Here is a 20480-nt window from a genome sequence, read left to right as displayed (position 1 = left end):
CTACCTTAACTAATAATATTTACACTGATCCACAACCATGCTAAGCTAGGTGTGCCAAAATGCCTCCATCTAGTGAACAAACTTCAGTACTATACTGTCCCTATATAACAGGCATACCAAATAGCAATATATATATACGTATATATATATATATATATATATATATATAAATATATACATTCAGCAGATTAACAATATAACATTATATCTATATATCTATATAGATATATATATACTATATATATATATATATATATATACACATATATATATATATATATATATATCGTGAACAAGACATGATAATACACCTGTTCGTGTAACAGTACCATTATATAAAAGTGGTAATACACTTAACCATATAGCAATACCATTATATGTTAATCTATACACAAACACTGAAAATGTATTTTATCATACCCCCTACACCCTGACAGTTCTAGGTGTACAGTAAGTGTCATTGTTGGTAGTTGGCATACATGGCCATGCTCTTGGAGCAGCGTACTCCTCAGCTCAGCTGTTTCTCCATTCCTCAGGGTTTGTGTGCACTATAGCCGGGGCTGAGAGTGGACTCACCAGGGTGCAGCTGCTGCTGAGTTCAGGTAGCATTATATAGATATTTCTGCAAATGCTGACAATTCAACTATCACTGTACCGATTAATTGACTATATGTATTATTCAAAAAACATTATTACTCACATTTTCTATTTGTATAATGCACAGTAGTAGTCCTTCTCTCCATCTCCAATGCTGTGATGTATGTGTAAGCAGGTTGCGGGATGCAGTGACACAAGAAAGGCAGAGTAAAGGTTAACAACTTACCATATATATTCGAGTATAAGCCGACCTGAGTATAAGCCGAGGCACCTAATTTTGCCACAAAAAACTGGGTAAGCTTATTGACTCGTGTATAAACTGGGTATGTATTGTCCCCTCATCCCAGTCCTGCTATGTGTGGCTCCCCCATCTTGTCCTGCTCTGTGTGCTCCCCCCATCCTGTTCTGCTCTGTGTGGCTCCCCCTGTGGTATTCATGGCACCCCCAGTCCCCTCATTGTATGCATGGCTCCCTCCCATCATGTATGCATGGCTGGGCTCCCCATCCCATCCTTGTATGCATGGCTGGGCTCCCCCATCCCATCAGTGTATGCATGGCTTGGCTCCACCGTCCCATCCTTATATGCATGGCTCCGCTCATCTGCCGCCATCCTCCCTCATTCTCCCCTGTCCTCCCCTGTCCTCACTTATCCTCCCCTGCACTCCCCGTCATACTCACCCTCCTTGCGCCGTCATTGCATGTCCCTTCATCTCCGTTGTCCTGGTCCAGCAGCGCTTCCTGTGCTTAGTGGTCACGTGGTACCACTCATTAAGGAAATGACATGCGCTCCACACCTATGGGAGTGGAGATGCATGCATATTCATTACCTTAATGAGCGGTACCACGTGACCGCTCAGCACAGGAAGCGCTGCAGCACCATGACAATGGAGATGCAGAGACGTTCAGCGACGGTGCAAGGAGGGTGAGTATGATGTCACCGGCGCCAGCTCCTGCCGCTGATTTGCCACTCCCCTCCCCCGCTGGCTTTCAGGACAATGACTCGTGTATAAGCCGAGGGGGGCGTTTTTAGCACAAAAAAAGTGCTGAAAATATCAGCTTATACAAGAGTATATACAGTGATTAAACAGTAAAGATACTCCTCGCAGGGAGATGAACAGTTACATTTCAAATGATAGGGAAATAAACAACAACAATGTGATAGCAGTGTTGGCCTAGGACAACTCATAAAGTCCCATGGCTTCCAGTATCACCTGTATGCGGACGACACTCAGATCTACCTCCCTGGCCCAGATATCACCTCTCTGCTGTCCAGAATCTCAGAGTGTCTATCAGCCATATCCTGCTTCTCGCTTCCTAAAACTCAATGTAGACAAAACCGAACTCATCATCTTTCCCCCATCTAGCATATCCCCCTACCTGATCTGTCTATTATGGTAAACGGCATCACGCTCTCTCCCACACCTGAAATCCCCTGCCTCGGGGTAACTCTTGACTCTGCCCTGTCCTTCAAACCGCACATCCAAACTCTTCCCACCTCCTGTCGCCTCCAACTCAAAAATATTGCTAGAATCCGTCCCTTCCTCAGCCCACAATCTACTAAAACTCTTCTGTATGCCCCCATCATCTCCCGCCTCGATTACTGCAACACCTTCCTCTGTGGCCTCCCCACTAACTCTCTTGCACCACTCCAGTCTGTCCTCAACTCTGCTGCCCCACTAATCCACCTCTTTCCTCACTACTCCCCTGCTTCTCCCCTCTGCAAATCCCTCCACTGGCTCCCAATTCCTCAACAAATCCAGTTCAAACTACTAACACTGATCTACAAAGCCATCCACAACCTGTCCCCTCCCTATATCTATGAACTAATCTCCCAATATCTTACCCACATAATCTTCGATCCTCTCAAGACCTCCTAATCTCCTCCACACTTATTCGTTCTAGGTGAAATCCCAAGAAACAATGAAAACCCTATATTAAGGGTCACCAATCTAACCCAAGAAGAGGTGCGAAACCGGCTAAATAAGATTAAAATAGATAAATCTCCGGGTCCGGATGGCATACACCCACGAGTACTAAGAGAACTAAGTAATGTAATAGATAAACCATTATTTCTTATTTTTAGTGACTCTATAGCGACAGGGTCTGTTCCGCAGGACTGGCGCATAGCAAATGTGGTGCCAATATTCAAAAAGGGCTCTAAAAGTGAACCTGGAAATTATAGGCCAGTAAGTCTAACCTCTATTGTTGGTAAAATATTTGAAGGGTTTCTGAGGGATGTTATTCTGGATTATCTCAATGAGAATAACTGTTTAACTCCATATCAGCATGGGTTTATGAGAAATCGCTCCTGTCAAACCAATCTAATCAGTTTTTATGAAGAGGTAAGCTATAGACTGGACCACGGTGAGTCATTGGACGTGGTATATCTCGATTTTTCCAAAGCGTTTGATACCGTGCCGCACAAGAGGTTGGTACACAAAATGAGAATGCTTGGTCTGGGGGAAAATGTGTGTAAATGGGTTAGTAACTGGCTTAGTGATAGAAAGCAGAGGGTGGTTATAAATGGTATAGTCTCTAACTGGGTCGCTGTGACCAGTGGGGTACCGCAGGGGTCAGTATTGGGACCTGTTCTCTTCAACATATTCATTAATGATCTGGTAGAAGGTTTACACAGTAAAATATCGATATTTGCAGATGATACAAAACTATGTAAAGCAGTTAATACAAGAGAAGATAGTATTCTGCTACAGATGGATCTGGATAAGTTGGAAACTTGGGCTGAAAGGTGGCAGATGAGGTTTAACAATGATAAATGTAAGGTTATACACATGGGAAGAGGGAATCAATATCACCATTACACACTGAACGGGAAACCACTGGGTAAATCTGACAGGAAGAAGGACTTGGGGATCCTAGTTAATGATAAACTTACCTGGAGCAGCCAGTGCCAGGCAGCAGCTGCCAAGGCAAACAGGATCATGGGGTGCATTAAAAGAGGTCTGGATACACATGATGAGAGCATTATACTGCCTCTGTACAAATCCCTAGTTAGACCGCACATGGAGTACTGTGTCCAGTTTTGGGCACCGGTGCTCAGGAAGGATATAATGGAACTAGAGAGAGTACAAAGGAGGGCAACAAAATTAATAAAGGGGATGGGAGAACTACAATACCCAGATAGATTAGCGAAATTAGGATTATTTAGTCTAGAAAAAAGACGACTGAGGGGCGATCTAATAACCATGTATAAGTATATAAGGGGACAATACAAATATCTCGCTGAGGATCTGTTTATACCAAGGAAGGTGACGGGCACAAGGGGGCATTCTTTGCGTCTGGAGGAGAGAAGGTTTTTCCACCAACATAGAAGAGGATTCTTTACTGTTAGGGCAGTGAGAATCTGGAATTGCTTGCCTGAGGAGGTGGTGATGGCGAACTCAGTCGAGGGGTTCAAGAGAGGCCTGGATGTCTTCCTGGAGCAGAACAATATTGTATCATACAATTATTAGGTTCTGTAGAAGGACGTAGATCTGGGTATTTATTATGATGGAATATAGGCTGAACTGGATGGACAAATGTCTTTTTTCGGCCTTACTAACTATGTTACTATGTTACTATGTTACTATGTTACTATGTTCTCATACAACCGCCTCCAACATTTCAACTGAATATCCCCCATCCTCCTTTAAGCCAATCTCTTCAGTAAAGCCTACAGCTTGCAATAACCATTCTGCCACCTCACCACCACCCAAGCTACCACCTCACCACCACCCGAGCTGCTGCCTCACCACCACCAGAGCTGCCGCACCCTCACATTCTGTCTCTTCCTCATTATCCCATAGAATGTAAGTCCATAAGGACAGTGTCCTCTCCCCTCTGTACCAGTCTGTCATTGTAAATTTGTTTACTGTAAATGATATCTACTCTGTACGTAACCCCTTTGTCAAGTACAGCACTATGGAATTAATGGTGCTATATAAATAAATAATAATAATAATAAGTCCACTCAATAAACTTATTGTGTTTGTGGCTTCCTCGCCTGCAGATGATATGGTGAGGGTTGTAGTCCCAGAAAAGGCTGGTGCAATGTCCTCAGAGGAGATTCCACAGCTCACAGTATGTCTTCTGGCAGCAACTGGCGGTCTCCGGTTTTACCCGTTGAGCCCCTAGTCCTTAAACTTGTGCAGCCAAAGTTAAGGGAGCTGTGTACAGTCTATTGTTGAGGGAAGTCTGCGGTGTGCTGTCCGGCAAAAAGAGCCACAACAACCAGTCCTGCACACGGCCCCCGTTCCTGTGTCTGCACGTGATACTGAGCTTAGCAGAGCCTACGGCCCTTCCTCTTCTGCTGGTCTCAGTGGCGTTCTCGTGTGTAGTGACCGCGATACGCTGCAGCTCTGCTGCCCATCTTTCCCCTGAACAACCTGGGATACATCCTCGACAGTTCTGGACCCAGCACAGTACATGTGCCCGCAGCCCGGTCTCCCTCCTTACATATGCTCTGATCTTCTGTCTCTAGGCTACCATATAATGACTGATACCTTAAAATGGCAGATGTGTTCTCTGCCACTGTTGTTATGTTGGTCTCTCCTGATCTTGTAACGTGATAGCAGTAAGGCATTAAGGCCAGTTTCACACGTCAGTGGCTCCGGTACATGAGGTGACAGTTTCCTCACGTACCGGAGCCACTGACACACGTAGACACATAAAAATCAATGCATCTTTTCAGGTGTCATTGATTTTTTGCGGACCGTGTCTCCGTGTGCCAAACACGGAGACATGTCAGTGTTCGTGGGAGCGCACGGATTACACGGACCCATTAAAGTCAATGGGTCCGTGTAAAACACGTACCGCACACGGACATTGTCCGTGTGCAGTCCGTGTTCCATGCAGGAGACAGAGCTACATTAAGCACTGGTGCTGAAGCCGCGATTCATATTTTCCCTGCAGCAGCGTTTGCTGCAGGGAAAATATGAATATTAGTGTTTAAAATGCAGATCCAGGTCCCCCCTCCCACCCCCTGTGCACCCCCCCCCCCCCGCTGTGATTAAAATACTCACCTAGCTTCCGGATCCCTCGCCGCAGCGTCCTCTTCTGGCCGAATCGCCTCCTGTATGCGGTCACGTGGGGGGGGACCTGGATCTGCATTTTAAACATTAATATTCATATTTTCCCTGCAGCAAATGCTGCTGCAGAGAAAATATGAATCGCGGCTTCAGCACTAGATGCTGGTACGTGTGGTACCCAGCACCGTGCGTGTGGTACCCAGTGGGCACACGGGCGGCACACGTGTGCCGCACGTGTGCCACACTGATGTACCACAGAAACGTAGGGCACACGGACACGGATAATTCCGGTACCGATTTTTTCCAGTACTGGAATTATCTGGACGTGTGGGACTGCCCAAAGGGGAAGCTCATGTGATCGCAACTGAGATCATGTGATCCTTCTATGGTCTATGCAGTCTTCTGCAGTGTGTAAAATGGCAGCACGCATTTCATAGTATCAAATTGTGAATTGTTCAAATTTATTGGGATTTATGAATATCATAAAATTTTATATAAATTCGATTAGCATCCAATCTCTAACACTAAGGCTGCATTGTGACTGCTAAATAACCATTGGTCAACTACATGTCTGCAGACCAGTGTTCGTTTAGGTTCCCTTTCAGACAGGTCGACCACACATCAATGCATACAGAGCTATCATTATTATAGTGGTTCTGTGTGCATAGAACATCATTGTTTTAGCAGCATATGCCTCATATAAATAGAATTTTCTGCTGCCGAAAGCAATGATAGTTAAGCAAACTTAAAAATTATTTCACCCTATAAACAAGCAGTTTGCTTGATTTCCAGTGGCTGGCCTGTTTAGAGATGCCGATAAAGCTACTTTCACATTGGCATCGTACGACGCACGTCGCAATGCATCGTTTTGGAGAAAAAGCGCATCCTGCAAAATTGCTTGCAGGATGCGTTTTTTCTCCTTAGACTAACATTGGCGATGCATTGCGACGCTTTGCCACACGTCGCAACCGTCGTGCAACGGTTGCGTTGGACCGTCAAAACCAAAAAAACGTTGCATGTAACGTTTTTTGGTGCGTCATGTCCACCATTTCCGACCGCACATGCATGGCCGGAACTCCGCCCCCTCCTCCTCGCAGCTCAGAATGGGGCAGCGGATGCGTTGAAAAACTGCATCCGCTGCCCCCTTTGTGCAGCGCTTTCACAGTATGAGTCGGTATGTCGCAACGTCGCATTGCGATGCACGTCGTACGACGCTAGTGTGAAAGTAGCCTAATGGGGAAATGAGCATTCCTAGAAATACTCATTCCTGATTATCTGTCAGTGTAAATAGGTCCTAAATGAGTATGTTTGTCCCTGTGAAGTACAAGTGTGGTAAAGTTTCCAAAGTGTTCGGCTTTCTGAATGTGAAACAGTATCCCACTTATCACATACACCAAACTAGCCGCATTGCTTAGTGGAAAAAATAAATTGATGCATGGAAAGCTGTTCTGTTTTCTGAGACAGTCAACATGTGAACAACATTAAATTCTTTTGGTAGCACTTCAAATTATTCCCTTCTACTTACTTGAAATATATTTTTCGTTCTTACAACTTAGAATGTTCTTTCTTTTCCGACCAGAAAAGCAACATAATCTTTGAATGTTGTACAGCTACCGGCAGACAGAGGCTAAAAGTAGTCAAGGTACACATTCAGAATTTTAGTTATTCACCTATTACACCTTTGACCTACTTTGAAGATCTTGCAGTAAGTTCATCTTCTGCAAAATTCAAAGAATAAAAAAAAACATTATTTTGAAGTAGTGGTTAATGCTGTCCTACTGTCAGTGACAGTATGTCAACAAACTAATTCAATATAACTTGAGCACTTGTATTAAAAAAAGTACTCCGCCACTCCCAACTTCACATTCTGTATTATAAATGTATTTAACCCATAAAATGTATATTTTATTTGTACACCAACAACATGAGTATCCAAAAAGTGATTTCAAATGCCTTAAAGGATTTTTTTGCTTTAAGCCCTGTATGACCTATGACGTATAAGGCTATATTCACACTTTGCGGATTTCACTGCGGATCCGCAGCGGATTTGACCGCTGCGGATCTGCAGCAGTTTCCCATGAGTTTACAGTACAATGTAAACCTATGGGAAACAAAAAACGCAGTGCACATGCTGCGGAAAAAAACGCGCGGAAACGCTGCGGATTACATTCCGCAGCATGTCACTTCTTTTCTGCGGATTTTCACCTGCTCCAATAGAAAACTGCAGATGAAAATCCGCAGAAGAAACCGCAGTAAAAACCGCGATAAATCCGCAGTAAAAACCGCGACAGGTTTTCACTGCGGATTTGGGAATTCTGCTGCGGAAAAATCCGCAGTGAAATCTGCAAAAGTGTGAACACAGCCTAAGTATGTCATAGGTTGCCTCCTCCATTTTGATGCTGGCTCTGGCAATGTGCCTGGACCTTTTCCTGCACATTTCAGCTGATCCCATCAGCTGACATGTGCTCCTAACAACCGTGGGTGGAATCTCTGACAGCAGAAATTAACATGATCACTCCAGAAGTGCGCATTACCTCAACCTATCAGTGTCCGCGTCACATGGCTGTGGCCGCCGATGGGTTGGCATGACAACCCCAGTGGTTGTTATTGCCGGATAGCTGTGAGCAGCACCCTGTGGCTGGCACTCAGCAGATGTATATTTTAGCTACATATAGCAGGGGTTAAGTCCTCCTATGTGTAGCACAGGCAACCAGATGATCACAGCTTGTAGTCTCCCATGGAGACTATTGAAGCCAGTAAAAAGTTTAAAAAAAAAGTTATGTAAAAAATGAAAGTTTAAACCACCCCCCTTTTGCCGCATTCAAAATAAAACCATTAAAAAAAATACACATTTGCTATCGCTGCTTTCAGAATCACCCGATCTATCAATATATAAAAAATAATTAATCTGATCGGTAAACAGCATAACGAGAAAAAATCAAAATGCCTGAATTACTTTTTTTTTGGTCACCATAACATTGCATTAAAATGCAATAGCGGAAGATCAAAACATTGTATCTGCCCCAAAATAGTATCAATAAAAATTTCAGCTAAGCATGCAGAACACAAGACCTCACCTAGTCTCAGATCATGAAAAATGGAGACACTTTTTGTCTCAGAAAATGATGATTTATTTTTTTCTTTTTTTACGTTTGTTTTTTTTTTCACCACTTAAATAAAAAAGAACCTATACATGTTTTGTATCTACAAATTTGTAATAACCTGGAGAATTATAGTGGCAGGTCATTTTTAGGGTTTAGTGAACATGAGAAAAAAAATTAATAAATAAAAATAGTGTCATATAAAAATAAAAAAGTAACGGCTTTGGGAAGAAAGTGGGCAAAAAACAGAAACTCAAAAACTGAAAAAGCCAAGGGGTTAATATATATTTACATGATGCAAAATTTAATTTTGCTACTGGAATCATATGAAAATTCTCATGATTTACTGTTATATGCTAGTTATGGCTTTTTTAAATGACTCTCAAAGCATCCTCTTAATATGTCCAGTACTAGTGGTCACAGCTGTTCAGTAGTTTAGTCTGGAACCCTCAATCTTCCTGTGCACAGATATTGATTCAGACAGGCCAGCCATCTTTTTCTCACCTGGTCAACCAGAGCCTGCAAAGGAACTATACATCATTCATTTCCCCAAGAGATCATGTACACAATAAACAGATAGCCTGCTACCGTATATTTAAGTAGTGGTGTCACTCACTATTTACATTTCTGCCGCTTAAAAAAGTGTACTTTCACAGAAGCTGCAGTGGCAGAGATAGAAGCAGTGTGCGTGGCAGCACTAACATCTCCCACAGTGTTCAGGATTCAGGACATCTTTAGGGGGAGCGGTGATGCAAGAAACTAGTAAGTAAGGCTACGTTCACATTAGCGTTTTGCGATGCTGCGTCGGCGATGCAATTCACAACGCATGCAAAAACGCATGCAAAATGCAGCTTTTTGTGACGCATGCGTTCATTTTTTCATGATTTTTGGCGCAGAAAAAACTGCATCATGCAGCGTTTTCTGTTGCGCCAAAAAAACGCATGCGTTACAAAATGCAAGACAACGCATGTCCATGCGCCCCCATGTTAAATATAGGGGCGCATGGTGCATGCGTTGCCGTGGCTGCGCCCGACGCAGCCCCGCAAAACACTAATGTGAACGTAGCCTAACTGCAGCGCTGCCCCCTGATAACATCCTGTTCCAGGAGGGGCAATGAACACTGTGGGGAGTGAGTGCAGCTTCAGCCTCCTGTGACCTCACATTTGAGGTTCCTCACAAATAAAAGAAAGTGCATTAAAAATAACATGTAAAAAATTAGCACTGCCGCTGGCACTCGGGACCAGAGCGTTCAGCTGCATAGAAATAAATGCAGTCACACTCTCCGGTCCCGACTGCCGGTGGCAGTGCCAGGTATTGAGGCGAGAGACTAGTGCGAAGCTATACAGAACCAGACACCACTGTGGTTCACATTCCGTCAAGTACATGGCGTTAAACGGATCCGTTAAACGCATGTACAGAAAAGGAACCAAATTTGTGTAAAAATCGTTGTCACGGTAACGCTTGCGTTAACACATGTGATCGCATTTTTCTCATTTGGATGTCCGTTAGCGAAGTATCCGTTTGTCTGCGTTTGTCACTGTCAATAAAATTGTACTCTTTTTTTTTTTTTTCCTTTTGTCAGTGTCGGGTGTGGGTGCATACACATTCTCTCTGCGTGCAACAAAGCAATACATTTTTAGTACACACACATCCGACGGACAATACAGACTCCCATGATGTATACAGAGATATATAATATATAGAAATGTACTTACATTTCCTGTGATCTCTTGCAAGACTCTGTCACGTGCAGTAGACCTCAGGAGAAATGTGTGGGTGGGATAGTCCTCCTTTAATGGCCTAAATCAGATTTCCTGTCACATGACCACATGGACCACCCTCAAACGCTAATAAAACGTGTGGTTCTATTTGGAAATTTTTCATGATTTGTGTCTGGCTGTGTTTGCCATAGCCTTGTATGGCAGAATGAACGCTTCCGTTAGTATTGCGCTAGCTTGGCCGGACCCGAAAATGCTGCAAGCCGCATTCCAAGGTCCATCAGAAAAAAACGTTATGTGACAAACGCATACCAATTTTGGCATGCGTCACGATGCGTCAGACAATGCAAGTCTATGGGCGCATTAGTATGTGCGTTATATTGCGTTTTCAGTACTTAAAAACGTGTCCGTTAGACGGACTCACCTAGCGCAATGTGAACCTAGCCTTAGTTTATCACATACACCTCTCCTACATGCTGCCTCTTTATCTGAAGAAGGTCTGAAGGTCTGAAGAAGTTGTTGACTGAAATGTCACCTCTATTTAATTACTGAATGCCTAATTCTTTATAGCTGTGATTTTTACTTTTTATCTGAGATGTACGAAACTAGAAATACAAAACTGAGCAGAGATAACTAAGGTTATGAGGTTTTTGTTTTGCTTTTGTGACTGTTTGATAAGGAACCCTTTCTAATCTGACACTTATTTGTGTATTTCTGTGTTACAGGGCTAAAGTCACCGAAGGTGTTAATTTATTCGGAATCAGGGGCAGTTCACATTTATGGGATGTGAAGGAGAGCATGGATTTTCCAGGCAAATTGTCACCGGTTATCATTGATTGTCAGAGGAAATATTCTATCCCTGATACAAGGTAACACATTTCTACAATGCTGAAAGTATTACTAGATAGTCTGCTGGGTAACGGTCTCATTTATTGCTGAATTACTCAATTGAAATCAAAATGACTTTGATGGTATTGGCAATTCCTGAAAAGTAACGACATCACCATGGCTTTCATTTATGCCAAGTATTTCCTATTGTAATCTGCATTACAAAATTACAATTAGAACCTACAAGGCCGCTATTTGACATACTGTATATCCATGTGTTATTTTACATGAATGACCTCCATGCAGCTCACTGTACATAATGCAATCCTTCAAGCAGTTAAGGGTTTTCGGTGTTCTTTTTTATTCTACGATATATGACATCTTTTCTGCTATTTGGCCAGGTGTTCATTACAAATTTAGAGCAAGCAATAAGAATAAATTTGCGTGCGTCTTATTTTAGTGATTTGATGTTGGACGAGTTCATATCGCAAAGCAGAATAATGTAGAGATATTATTTTATAAGGCATTTTTTACAAGCTCCTCAGCAGAACTGCAAAAGCTCTGGTAAAAAAAAAGTCACTAGACTAGATATTGACAAATTGCGGTCATTAACCAAATAGTATGTGATTTTAATGCATTTTTTGGCGCTCATATTCTAATGCTGTGAAATTACAGCAATTGAAAAGCCTAAGGCTATGCTCACACGTTGCGTTTTTCTCTGTCTTTTTTCTGCGTTTGTTTATTGCAAATTTTCAGCTGCGTTTTATACTACCAGCAAAGTCTAAGAGATCTCAGAAATCTCACGCAGACACCTTGGTTGTTTTATCCTTAGTATTTTGTGCAATATCTTGTTTTTCCCCAAATGCAGCATATCACTTCTTTCAGCATTTTTTTCAGTGTTTTTCACTCATTGAAAGCAATGGGGGTTGGAAAAAATGCTGAAGAAATGCTGCAAAAGCGCAGGTATCAGTTTTGGCTGCATTTTTTTGTGCCAAAACCTGATGAAGTAGAATCATATTTTTTCTGCACTAAACTTTATCAGCATGCTCAAGAGACAAATGAACCATGGCAAAAATGCAGGTCAAAAAAATCACCAAAAATGTAGCAAAAACCACAAGAAAAAATAAGCAAAACCGGCTTTTTTGAAGTTTCTTACTGCCAAGAGAGCAGGTTTTGGCTGCTGAAAACAATGCATAAAAAATGCAGCGTGTGAACATAGCATTAAATAGCAATACCTCAGCTGCTGCTCTGTTGGTTAGATATACCAATGTCGATATATTCTAAAAGGAGAAATGCCGGTGTTCTGCGCTGCTGAGAAGCAATTCGCAGGTTTCAGAAAATAGAAATTGATTGCAGTTTATTTCCAACGCGTTTCTAAGTTGAATGGACCTTTTCTTCAGGGAAATCACAAGTATCTTTGGTACTAATCAAAATCCTTAATTTATATTTGATTTGAAATAGGGACAAATTATTGGGTATGAAGGAGACCTAAAAGATCCAGAATTCATTGGTTTTCCACAATGGACCTTAATGCAAGTGCATATTAAGCAGCAAATACTGTTATTATTCCTGGACATGTATGGTTAAATTGTTAACTATTCTTTGTATTTGCTCATTATGCCAGATTGTAAATGACGGATCGTGCCATCCACATTAGCAGAGCAGTTGAGCTCAATGATTGGCTTCAGAAGTGATGTACCCTGTTGTGGATCACCGCCGCAGCCAATACACAGAGACAGGAGCCAAGGTGGAGAACCGATGCTGGATCTAACGCTGACTAGCATCTGATTTGTATCTGATTTGTTATATTACATGAATGCTATCATTCATGGATTTTTTTAAGTGGAAAATCCCTTTAATGATCTGTCATAGCAGAGGATTATTAAGCTCATGAATAGTAGCCCACCAGTAAAATTAGTTCTGAGGGCCCATTCTACTTCTTGATACAAGTATTACTTGACCCTCCACAGTAAATTCCTGGCCGACACATATATTTGAATTGAAAGGTGATTGTGTTTGCTTGTAGCCACATCTAAACTGAAGGATATGGAGAATGTAACTGGTGGAAATTGGAAGGCCTACGTTTACACCTAGAGGTAAAGAGTGGAGAGAAAGAAAAGAAAAGTCACCTACACATTTTTAAGGAATTATTTTGCTCTTCTGTTCTTGTCTCGAACTGTTTCTGTGATGGGCGCCCTTTCAGGAGGCTTATGCCTGCCCTTGTTTAGAACTGGTGCTCACACAGTGGCAGGACACAAACACTATCAGACCTGAAGGTGCAGCATTATTAGTGGTTAAAAGGCCATTAAGAAGATGAAAATAAGGTAAAGGCAAGGCAGGTGATGGTATTAATTCTCCTTTGTCATCTCAGCCAGCTTATGCTTCTATATAAAAATAAAGTTGGTATCTTTTTACCATTATCGTAAGTATCAGAATACTATATCCTTCATCTGCCTGTGTATATTACAGTACATTGAGTATATTGTGCCAAACACTGCTAATGTGGTGGACAGGAGGTCCGTTCCTGCACAAGGGTCCACTGGGAGATTTACCTGCTCCCTGTGGGTTAGTCCTAGCTACCCAGAAGTCCATCATTGTATTAGATAGCCTTTCCAAATCACTTCAGGAGCAGATCAATTTTAAAATGAACATCGCATGCCAACTAAGGTTCTCTGTACACAACTCCTTTTGAAAGTAAAGGGATTAGGGAAGGAGCAACATGGGCTGTTAGCAGGCGCTTGCTGCACACAAATAAATATATACTATGCATATATCAGTTCAACTCAGTATAATAATACTATAAAAAAAATGTTTAGGGTTAAAATTTGGTTTGTTGGCAAAAATATCTAAATAGCTTTGCATTTTGCAGAATGTGGCACAAAAATAATAGCAATTTCTTTTCAATTATACACACAATTGTACATATAACATTTAGGTAAAACTTTAGGTCTATTGAATGAAATGCAGGAAATTAGCAAAATAGCACAATGAAGACAAAAAAAGGGTCAATAAAAACTGGTGTTAAAATGCATTTCATGAAAGGAAAGGGCATTTTCTTTGTTTGTTTCGTTATTGAACTTTCATTTGTAATTTTTCATAATTTGTGGGACATTTAAACCGATATGTCTTTTTGCTATAGCTGATCTTTACCACTTACAATAAAACTTCATTGTGAAAAAGTTATGTAAGTGAAAATATGTAATGGTCTAATGAATCAAGACTTATATTTTGTACACATTTTCAACCTATTGTCCACTTGAGTAATGTGCACTAGTGATGAGTGAGTGTACTCGTTGCTCGGGTTTTCCAGGGCACGCTCGGGTGGTCTCCGAGTATTTATGACTGCTCAGAGATTAAGTTTTCATCGCCTCAGCAGCATGATTTACAGATATTAGCCAGCTTGATTACATGTGGGGATTCCCTAGCAACCAGGCAACCCCCACATGTACTCAACCTGGCTAGTAGCTGCAAATTATTCAGCTGCCGGGATGAAAACTAAATCTCCGAGCAGTCATAAATACTCGGAGACCACACGAGCAACGAGTACACTCACTCAGCACTAACGTGCACTTTTTTTTAAATGAGCCTGGGCAAGCAGATAAGGGCAAAAAATTGTAAACTATTGTAAAATATATATAACTTGTGACAATTGTTGGGACTTTTTGATGTCAGTGGATGATAGAGAAAATTACAGTCTGCAGTTGACTTTAAAATATACTGGCTAATACTAATTTTACAATACTGGCTAAAACCATGCCCTAACATGTTGATCCAGAGGAAGGCAAAAAAAAAACCCATGTGGCGAACAGGCCGACATTGGGGAAAAAAAATTCCTTCCCAACTCCACATACGGCAATCAGACTAGTTCCCTGGATCAACGTCCTATCAAGGAATCTAGTGTATATACCCTGTAACATTATACTTTTCAAGAAAAGCATCCTGTCCCCTCTTAAATTTTAGTACGGAATCACTCATTACAACATCATACGGCAGAGAGTTCCACAGTCTCACTGCTCTTACAGTAAAGAATCCATGTCTGTTATTATGCTTAAACCTTCTTTCCTCCAGATGTAGAGGATGCCCCCTTGTCCCTGTCTCAGGTCTATGAGTAAAAAGATCATCAGAAAGGTCTTTGTACTGTCCCCTCATATATTTAAACATTAAAATAAGATCCCCCCTTAGCCTTCATTTTTCCAAACTAAATAGCCCCAAGTGTAATAACCTATCTTGGTATTGCAGACCCCCCAGTCCTCTAATAACCTTGGTCGCTCTTCTCTGCACCCGCTCTAGTTCAGCTATGTCTTTCTTATACACTGGAGACCAGAACTGTGCACAGTATTCTAAGTGTGGTCGAACTAGTGACTTGTATAGAGGTAAAATGATGTTCTCCTCATGAGCATCTATGCCTCTTTTAATGCATCCAATTATTTTATTTGCCTTTGCAGCAGCTGCCTGACACTGGCCACTAAATGTGAGTTTGTCGTCCACCCATACACCCAGGTCTTTCATTGACAGTTTTGCCCAGTTTTACAATTAAGCACATAATTATACATCTTATAGATGCCGCCATACTTCCTGCTGGATTAAGCAGGTGACATTTAATAGGGAATTTTTTTTGTCACTGATCATATTGTCTGCCATGGGATATTCTTGTGTAAATACTGATGAAAAAAAGTCATTTAGCATATTGGCTTTTTCCTCATCCTCATCCACCATTTCACCCAGATTATTTTTAAAGGGGCCAACACTATCATTTTTTTAGTTTCTTACTATTTATGTAGTTAAAGAATATTTTGGGATTATTTTTACTCTCCCTGACAATGAGTCTCTCTGTCTCAATCTTTGCTGCCTTGATTTGCTTTTTACAGAATTTATTAAATTTTTTGTATTTATTTAATGCCTCATCACTACCTACTTGCTTTAATTCTATAAATGTTTTCTTTTTGTCACTTATTGCGCCCTTACAGCTCTATTTAGCCATATTGGTTTCCTCCTATTTCTAGTATGTTTATTCCCATACGGTATATAATGTGCACAGGTCCTATCCAGGATGCTAATAAATGTCTCCCATTTTCTTTGTGTATTTTTATGTCTCAGGATATCGCCCCGGTTAATTGCACCAAGATCCTCTCTCATCAGTTGAAAATTTGCCTTCCTGAAGTTTAGTGTCCATGCAACCCCTCTACTACACATCTTATTAAAGGATACATGAAATCTTATTATTTTGTGATCACTATTCCCCAAGTGACCCCCAACCCTTATATTTGCTATGCAGTCTGGCCTGTTGGTTAATATTAGGTATAGCACGGCCCCCCTTCTTGTTGGATCCTGAACCAGTTGTGAAATCTAGTTGTCTCTCGTAGTTGTCAAAAATCGATTACCATTGCTGGAACTGCAGGTTTCTGTTCCCCAATCTATTTCAGGGTAGTTGAAGTCCCCCATAATAATGACTTCTCCTTGAGGCACAGCTTCATCTATTTGCTTTACAAGGATATTCACCATTGCTTCCATTATTTTTGGGGACATAACAAACCCCTATCAGTAATTTATTTTCCCTCTCCCCTTATCTCCACATATATTATCATGCAGGATGGGTTTTAAGGATGATTTTACACATAGACACACACCTCCCCCTGGCTTATCTGTTCGGTCATTTCTGAACAGACTATAGTCCTGTAAGTTAACAGCCCAGTCAAGGCTCTCGTCCACCCATGTCTCAGATATCCCCACCATGTCATAATTAACAACATTAATTCTAATTCATCTACTTTGTTGTCGAGGCTTCTGGCATTAATATACATGCACTTTATGTATCTCTCTGTACCTCTATTCTTTCCTAACTTATTAACTGCTTTAACCCCACCCCCCATGCCACCGCCACCCCCAACTTTTTTATTTGTGCCCATGTCACTATGTGCACTATCTTCCCCTCCTATAAAATGAATACCCTCCCCCCAATTCCTAGTTTAAACACTCCTCCACCCTTCTAGCCATTTTCTCCCCCAGCACAGCTGCACCTTCCCCATTGAGATGCAGCCCGTCCCTAGCATAGAACCTATAGCCAACTGAGAAGTCGGCCCAGTTCTCCAGGAACCCAAACCCCTCCTTCCTTCAACAATTTTTGAGCCACTTATTAACCTCCCTAATCTCTCGTTGCCTCTCTGCCGTGGCACGTGGTATAGGCAGTATTACGGAAAATGCCACCTTGGAGGTCCATGCTTTAAGCTTGCAGCCTAATTCCCTGAAATCATTTTTAAGGACCTTCCACCTTCCTCTAACTTTGTCATTTGTGCCAATGTGCACCATGATCGCTGGGTCCTCACCAGCCCCTCCCAGTAATCTGTCAACCCGATCAGCGATGTGTCGGACTCGAGCACCAGGTAGGCAGCTCACCGTTTGATGGTCCCTGTCTTTGTGACAGATTGCCCTATCTGTTCCCCTAATAATTCAATCCCCCACTACCAGCACCTTTCTGGCCTGCCCTGCGCTCTTATTTCCCTCCTTACTGGAGCAGACATTCCTCAGGCTTTCAGAGGATATGCCTTGCTGCAGCAGTGCTACCCCTGTACTGGCACCCCCCTCATCTGCCTACATAGCAAACTTATTGGGGTGTGCCAGATCAGGACCAGCCTCCCTGGCACTCTTCCCTGCTTTCTAACTGTCACCCAGCTTGCTGCTTTACTGTCCTGCAGCTCCATCCTACCATCCTCCCCCCCCCCCCCCCTCATCTATCCCATTCAGCGTCTGCTCAATGTGGGGAAAAATGTAAAAAAGAAGCAGAAAAAGCCCCTGGCAAACCTCTCACCAGTTCCTCCTTCCACCAAAAAAAAGGAAAACATGAAAAAATCTACTTTGCCAAGAGGGAAAGTTAATTAATATATAAAACAAAAAAGTGATGGAATTTACTATTTTCATTTCTGCCTGTTATAGATTTAGTCAGTACCATCTGTTTAAATCTTGGCATTTAGCTGTTGAAGTGGATTGCCCACCAGCTAAATGTCACTGGCAATGACTTACACTTATGTGCACTATGCTCGAAGTCTGATTAATCTATGATCTTCATTAGTATGTGACAGCCAAATCATTAGCATTATTGACTTTGTATTTTACTAGTTATAAATAGGTCTGTCTGGCTACAATTGTTCAGAAATGCTATGTTGTTCCATTAAAATTTGGAAGGAAACCTTCTAAAATGGTGCAAATTAAGGACTATATATTCATGAAGAATCAAGATACAACCTGCTGCAAAACAATAACAATTAAGATGACTATTAAGTAAGAAAGTTTTGCAGCACCCAGTCTATTAATGTTTTTTTTCTGCTAAAGATGTTGTACAATGTTTTTACTGTTTATAGGAAAAATATGAACAGCCATTTCAATACCATCCAATAGTTGGCAACATTGCTTAATCATGAAAAGCATATATTATTTCCCAAAGGTTTGTGTGTATTGAATATATGAGAGTATTACATAATGTATTTAATTAATATGACAGAAAGGAAGAAGTAACATAGTAACATAGTAACATAGTTAGTAAGGCCGAAAAAAGACATTTGTCCATCCAGTTCAGCCTATATTCCATCATAATAAATACCCAGATCTACGTCCTTCTACAGAACCTAATAATTGTATGATACAATATTGTTCTGCTCCAGGAAGACATCCAGGCCTCTCTTGAACCCCTCGACTGAGTTCGCCATCACCACCTCCTCAGGCAAGCAATTCCAGATTCTCACTGCCCTAACAGTAAAGAATCCTCTTCTATGTTGGTGGAAAAACCTTCTCTCCTCCAGACGCAAAGAATGCCCCCTTGTGCCCGTCACCTTCCTTGGTATAAACAGATCCTCAGCGAGATATTTGTATTGTCCCCTTATATACTTATACATGGTTATTAGATCGCCCCTCAGTCGTCTTTTTTCTAGACTAAATAATCCTAATTTCGCTAATCTATCTGGGTATTGTAGTTCTCCCATCCCCTTTATTAATTTTGTTGCCCTCCTTTGTACTCTCTCTAGTTCCAATATATCCTTCCTGAGCACCGGTGCCCAAAACTGGACACAGTACTCCATGTGCGGTCTAACTAGGGATTTGTACAGAGGCAGTATAATGCTCTCATCATGTGTATCCAGACCTCTTTTAATGCACCCCATGATCCTGTTTGCCTTGGCAGCTGCTGCCTGGCACTGGCTGCTCCAGGTAAGTTTATCATTAACTAGGATCCCCAAGTCCTTCTCCCTGTCAGATTTACCCAGTGGTTTCCCATTCAGTGTGTAATGGTGACATTGATTCCTTCTTCCCATGTGTATAACCTTACATTTATCATTGTTAAACCTCATCTGCCACCTTTCAGCCCAAGTTTCCAACTTATCCAGATCCATCTGTAGCAGAATACTATCTTCTATTGTATTAACTGCTTTACATAGTTTTGTATCATCTGCAAATATCGATATTTTACTGTGTAAACCTTCTACCAGATCATTAATGAATATGTTGAAGAGAACAGGTCCCAATACTGACCCCTGCGGTACCCCACTGGTCACAGCGACCCAGTTAGAGACTATACCATTTATAACCACCCTCTGCTTTCTATCACTAAGCCAGTTACTAACCCATTTACACACATTTTCCCCCAGACCAAGCATTCTCATTTTGTGTACCAACCTCTTGTGCGGCACGGTGTCAAACGCTTTGGAAAAATCGAGATATACCACGTCCAATGACTCACCGTGGTCCAGTCTATAGCTTACCTCTTCATAAAAACTGATTAGATTGGTTTGACAGGAGCGATTTCTCATAAACCCATGCTGATATGGAGTTAAACAGTTATTCTCATTGAGATAATCCAGAATAACATCCCTCAGAAACCCTTCAAATATTTTACCAACAATAGAGGTTAGACTTACTGGCCTATAATTTCCAGGTTCACTTTTAGAGCCCTTTTTGAATATTGGCACCACATTTGCTATGCGCCAGTCCTGCGGAACAGACCCTGTCGCTATAGAGTCACTAAAAATAAGAAATAATGGTTTATCTATTACATTACTTAGTTCTCTTAGTACTCGTGGGTGTATGCCATCCGGACCCGGAGATTTATCTATTTTAATCTTATTTAGCCGGTTTCGCACCTCTTCTTGGGTTAGATTGGTGACCCTTAATATAGGGTTTTCATTGTTTCTTGGGATTTCACCTAGCATTTCATTTTCCACCGTGAA

General features: G+C 41.6%; 1 protein-coding gene across 1 annotated transcript in view; it reads left to right on the top strand.

The window, feature by feature from the left end:
• LOC138668730 (transmembrane protein 132D-like) overlaps positions 1-20480 on the top strand; it is a 1836494-nt gene that overhangs the window by 844228 nt on the left and 971786 nt on the right. The window contains exon 3 of the mRNA XM_069756046.1: positions 11166-11309. Within this exon, the coding sequence (XP_069612147.1) occupies positions 11166-11309 (144 nt within the window). The remainder of the gene's footprint in view (positions 1-11165; positions 11310-20480) is intronic.

This window comes from Ranitomeya imitator, chromosome 1, assembly GCF_032444005.1.
Source record: "Ranitomeya imitator isolate aRanImi1 chromosome 1, aRanImi1.pri, whole genome shotgun sequence".
Taxonomy (NCBI): Eukaryota; Metazoa; Chordata; class Amphibia; order Anura; family Dendrobatidae; genus Ranitomeya; species Ranitomeya imitator.
The sequence above is the reverse complement of the archived record's forward strand: the minus strand, read 5'-3'. Positions and strand labels throughout refer to the sequence as shown.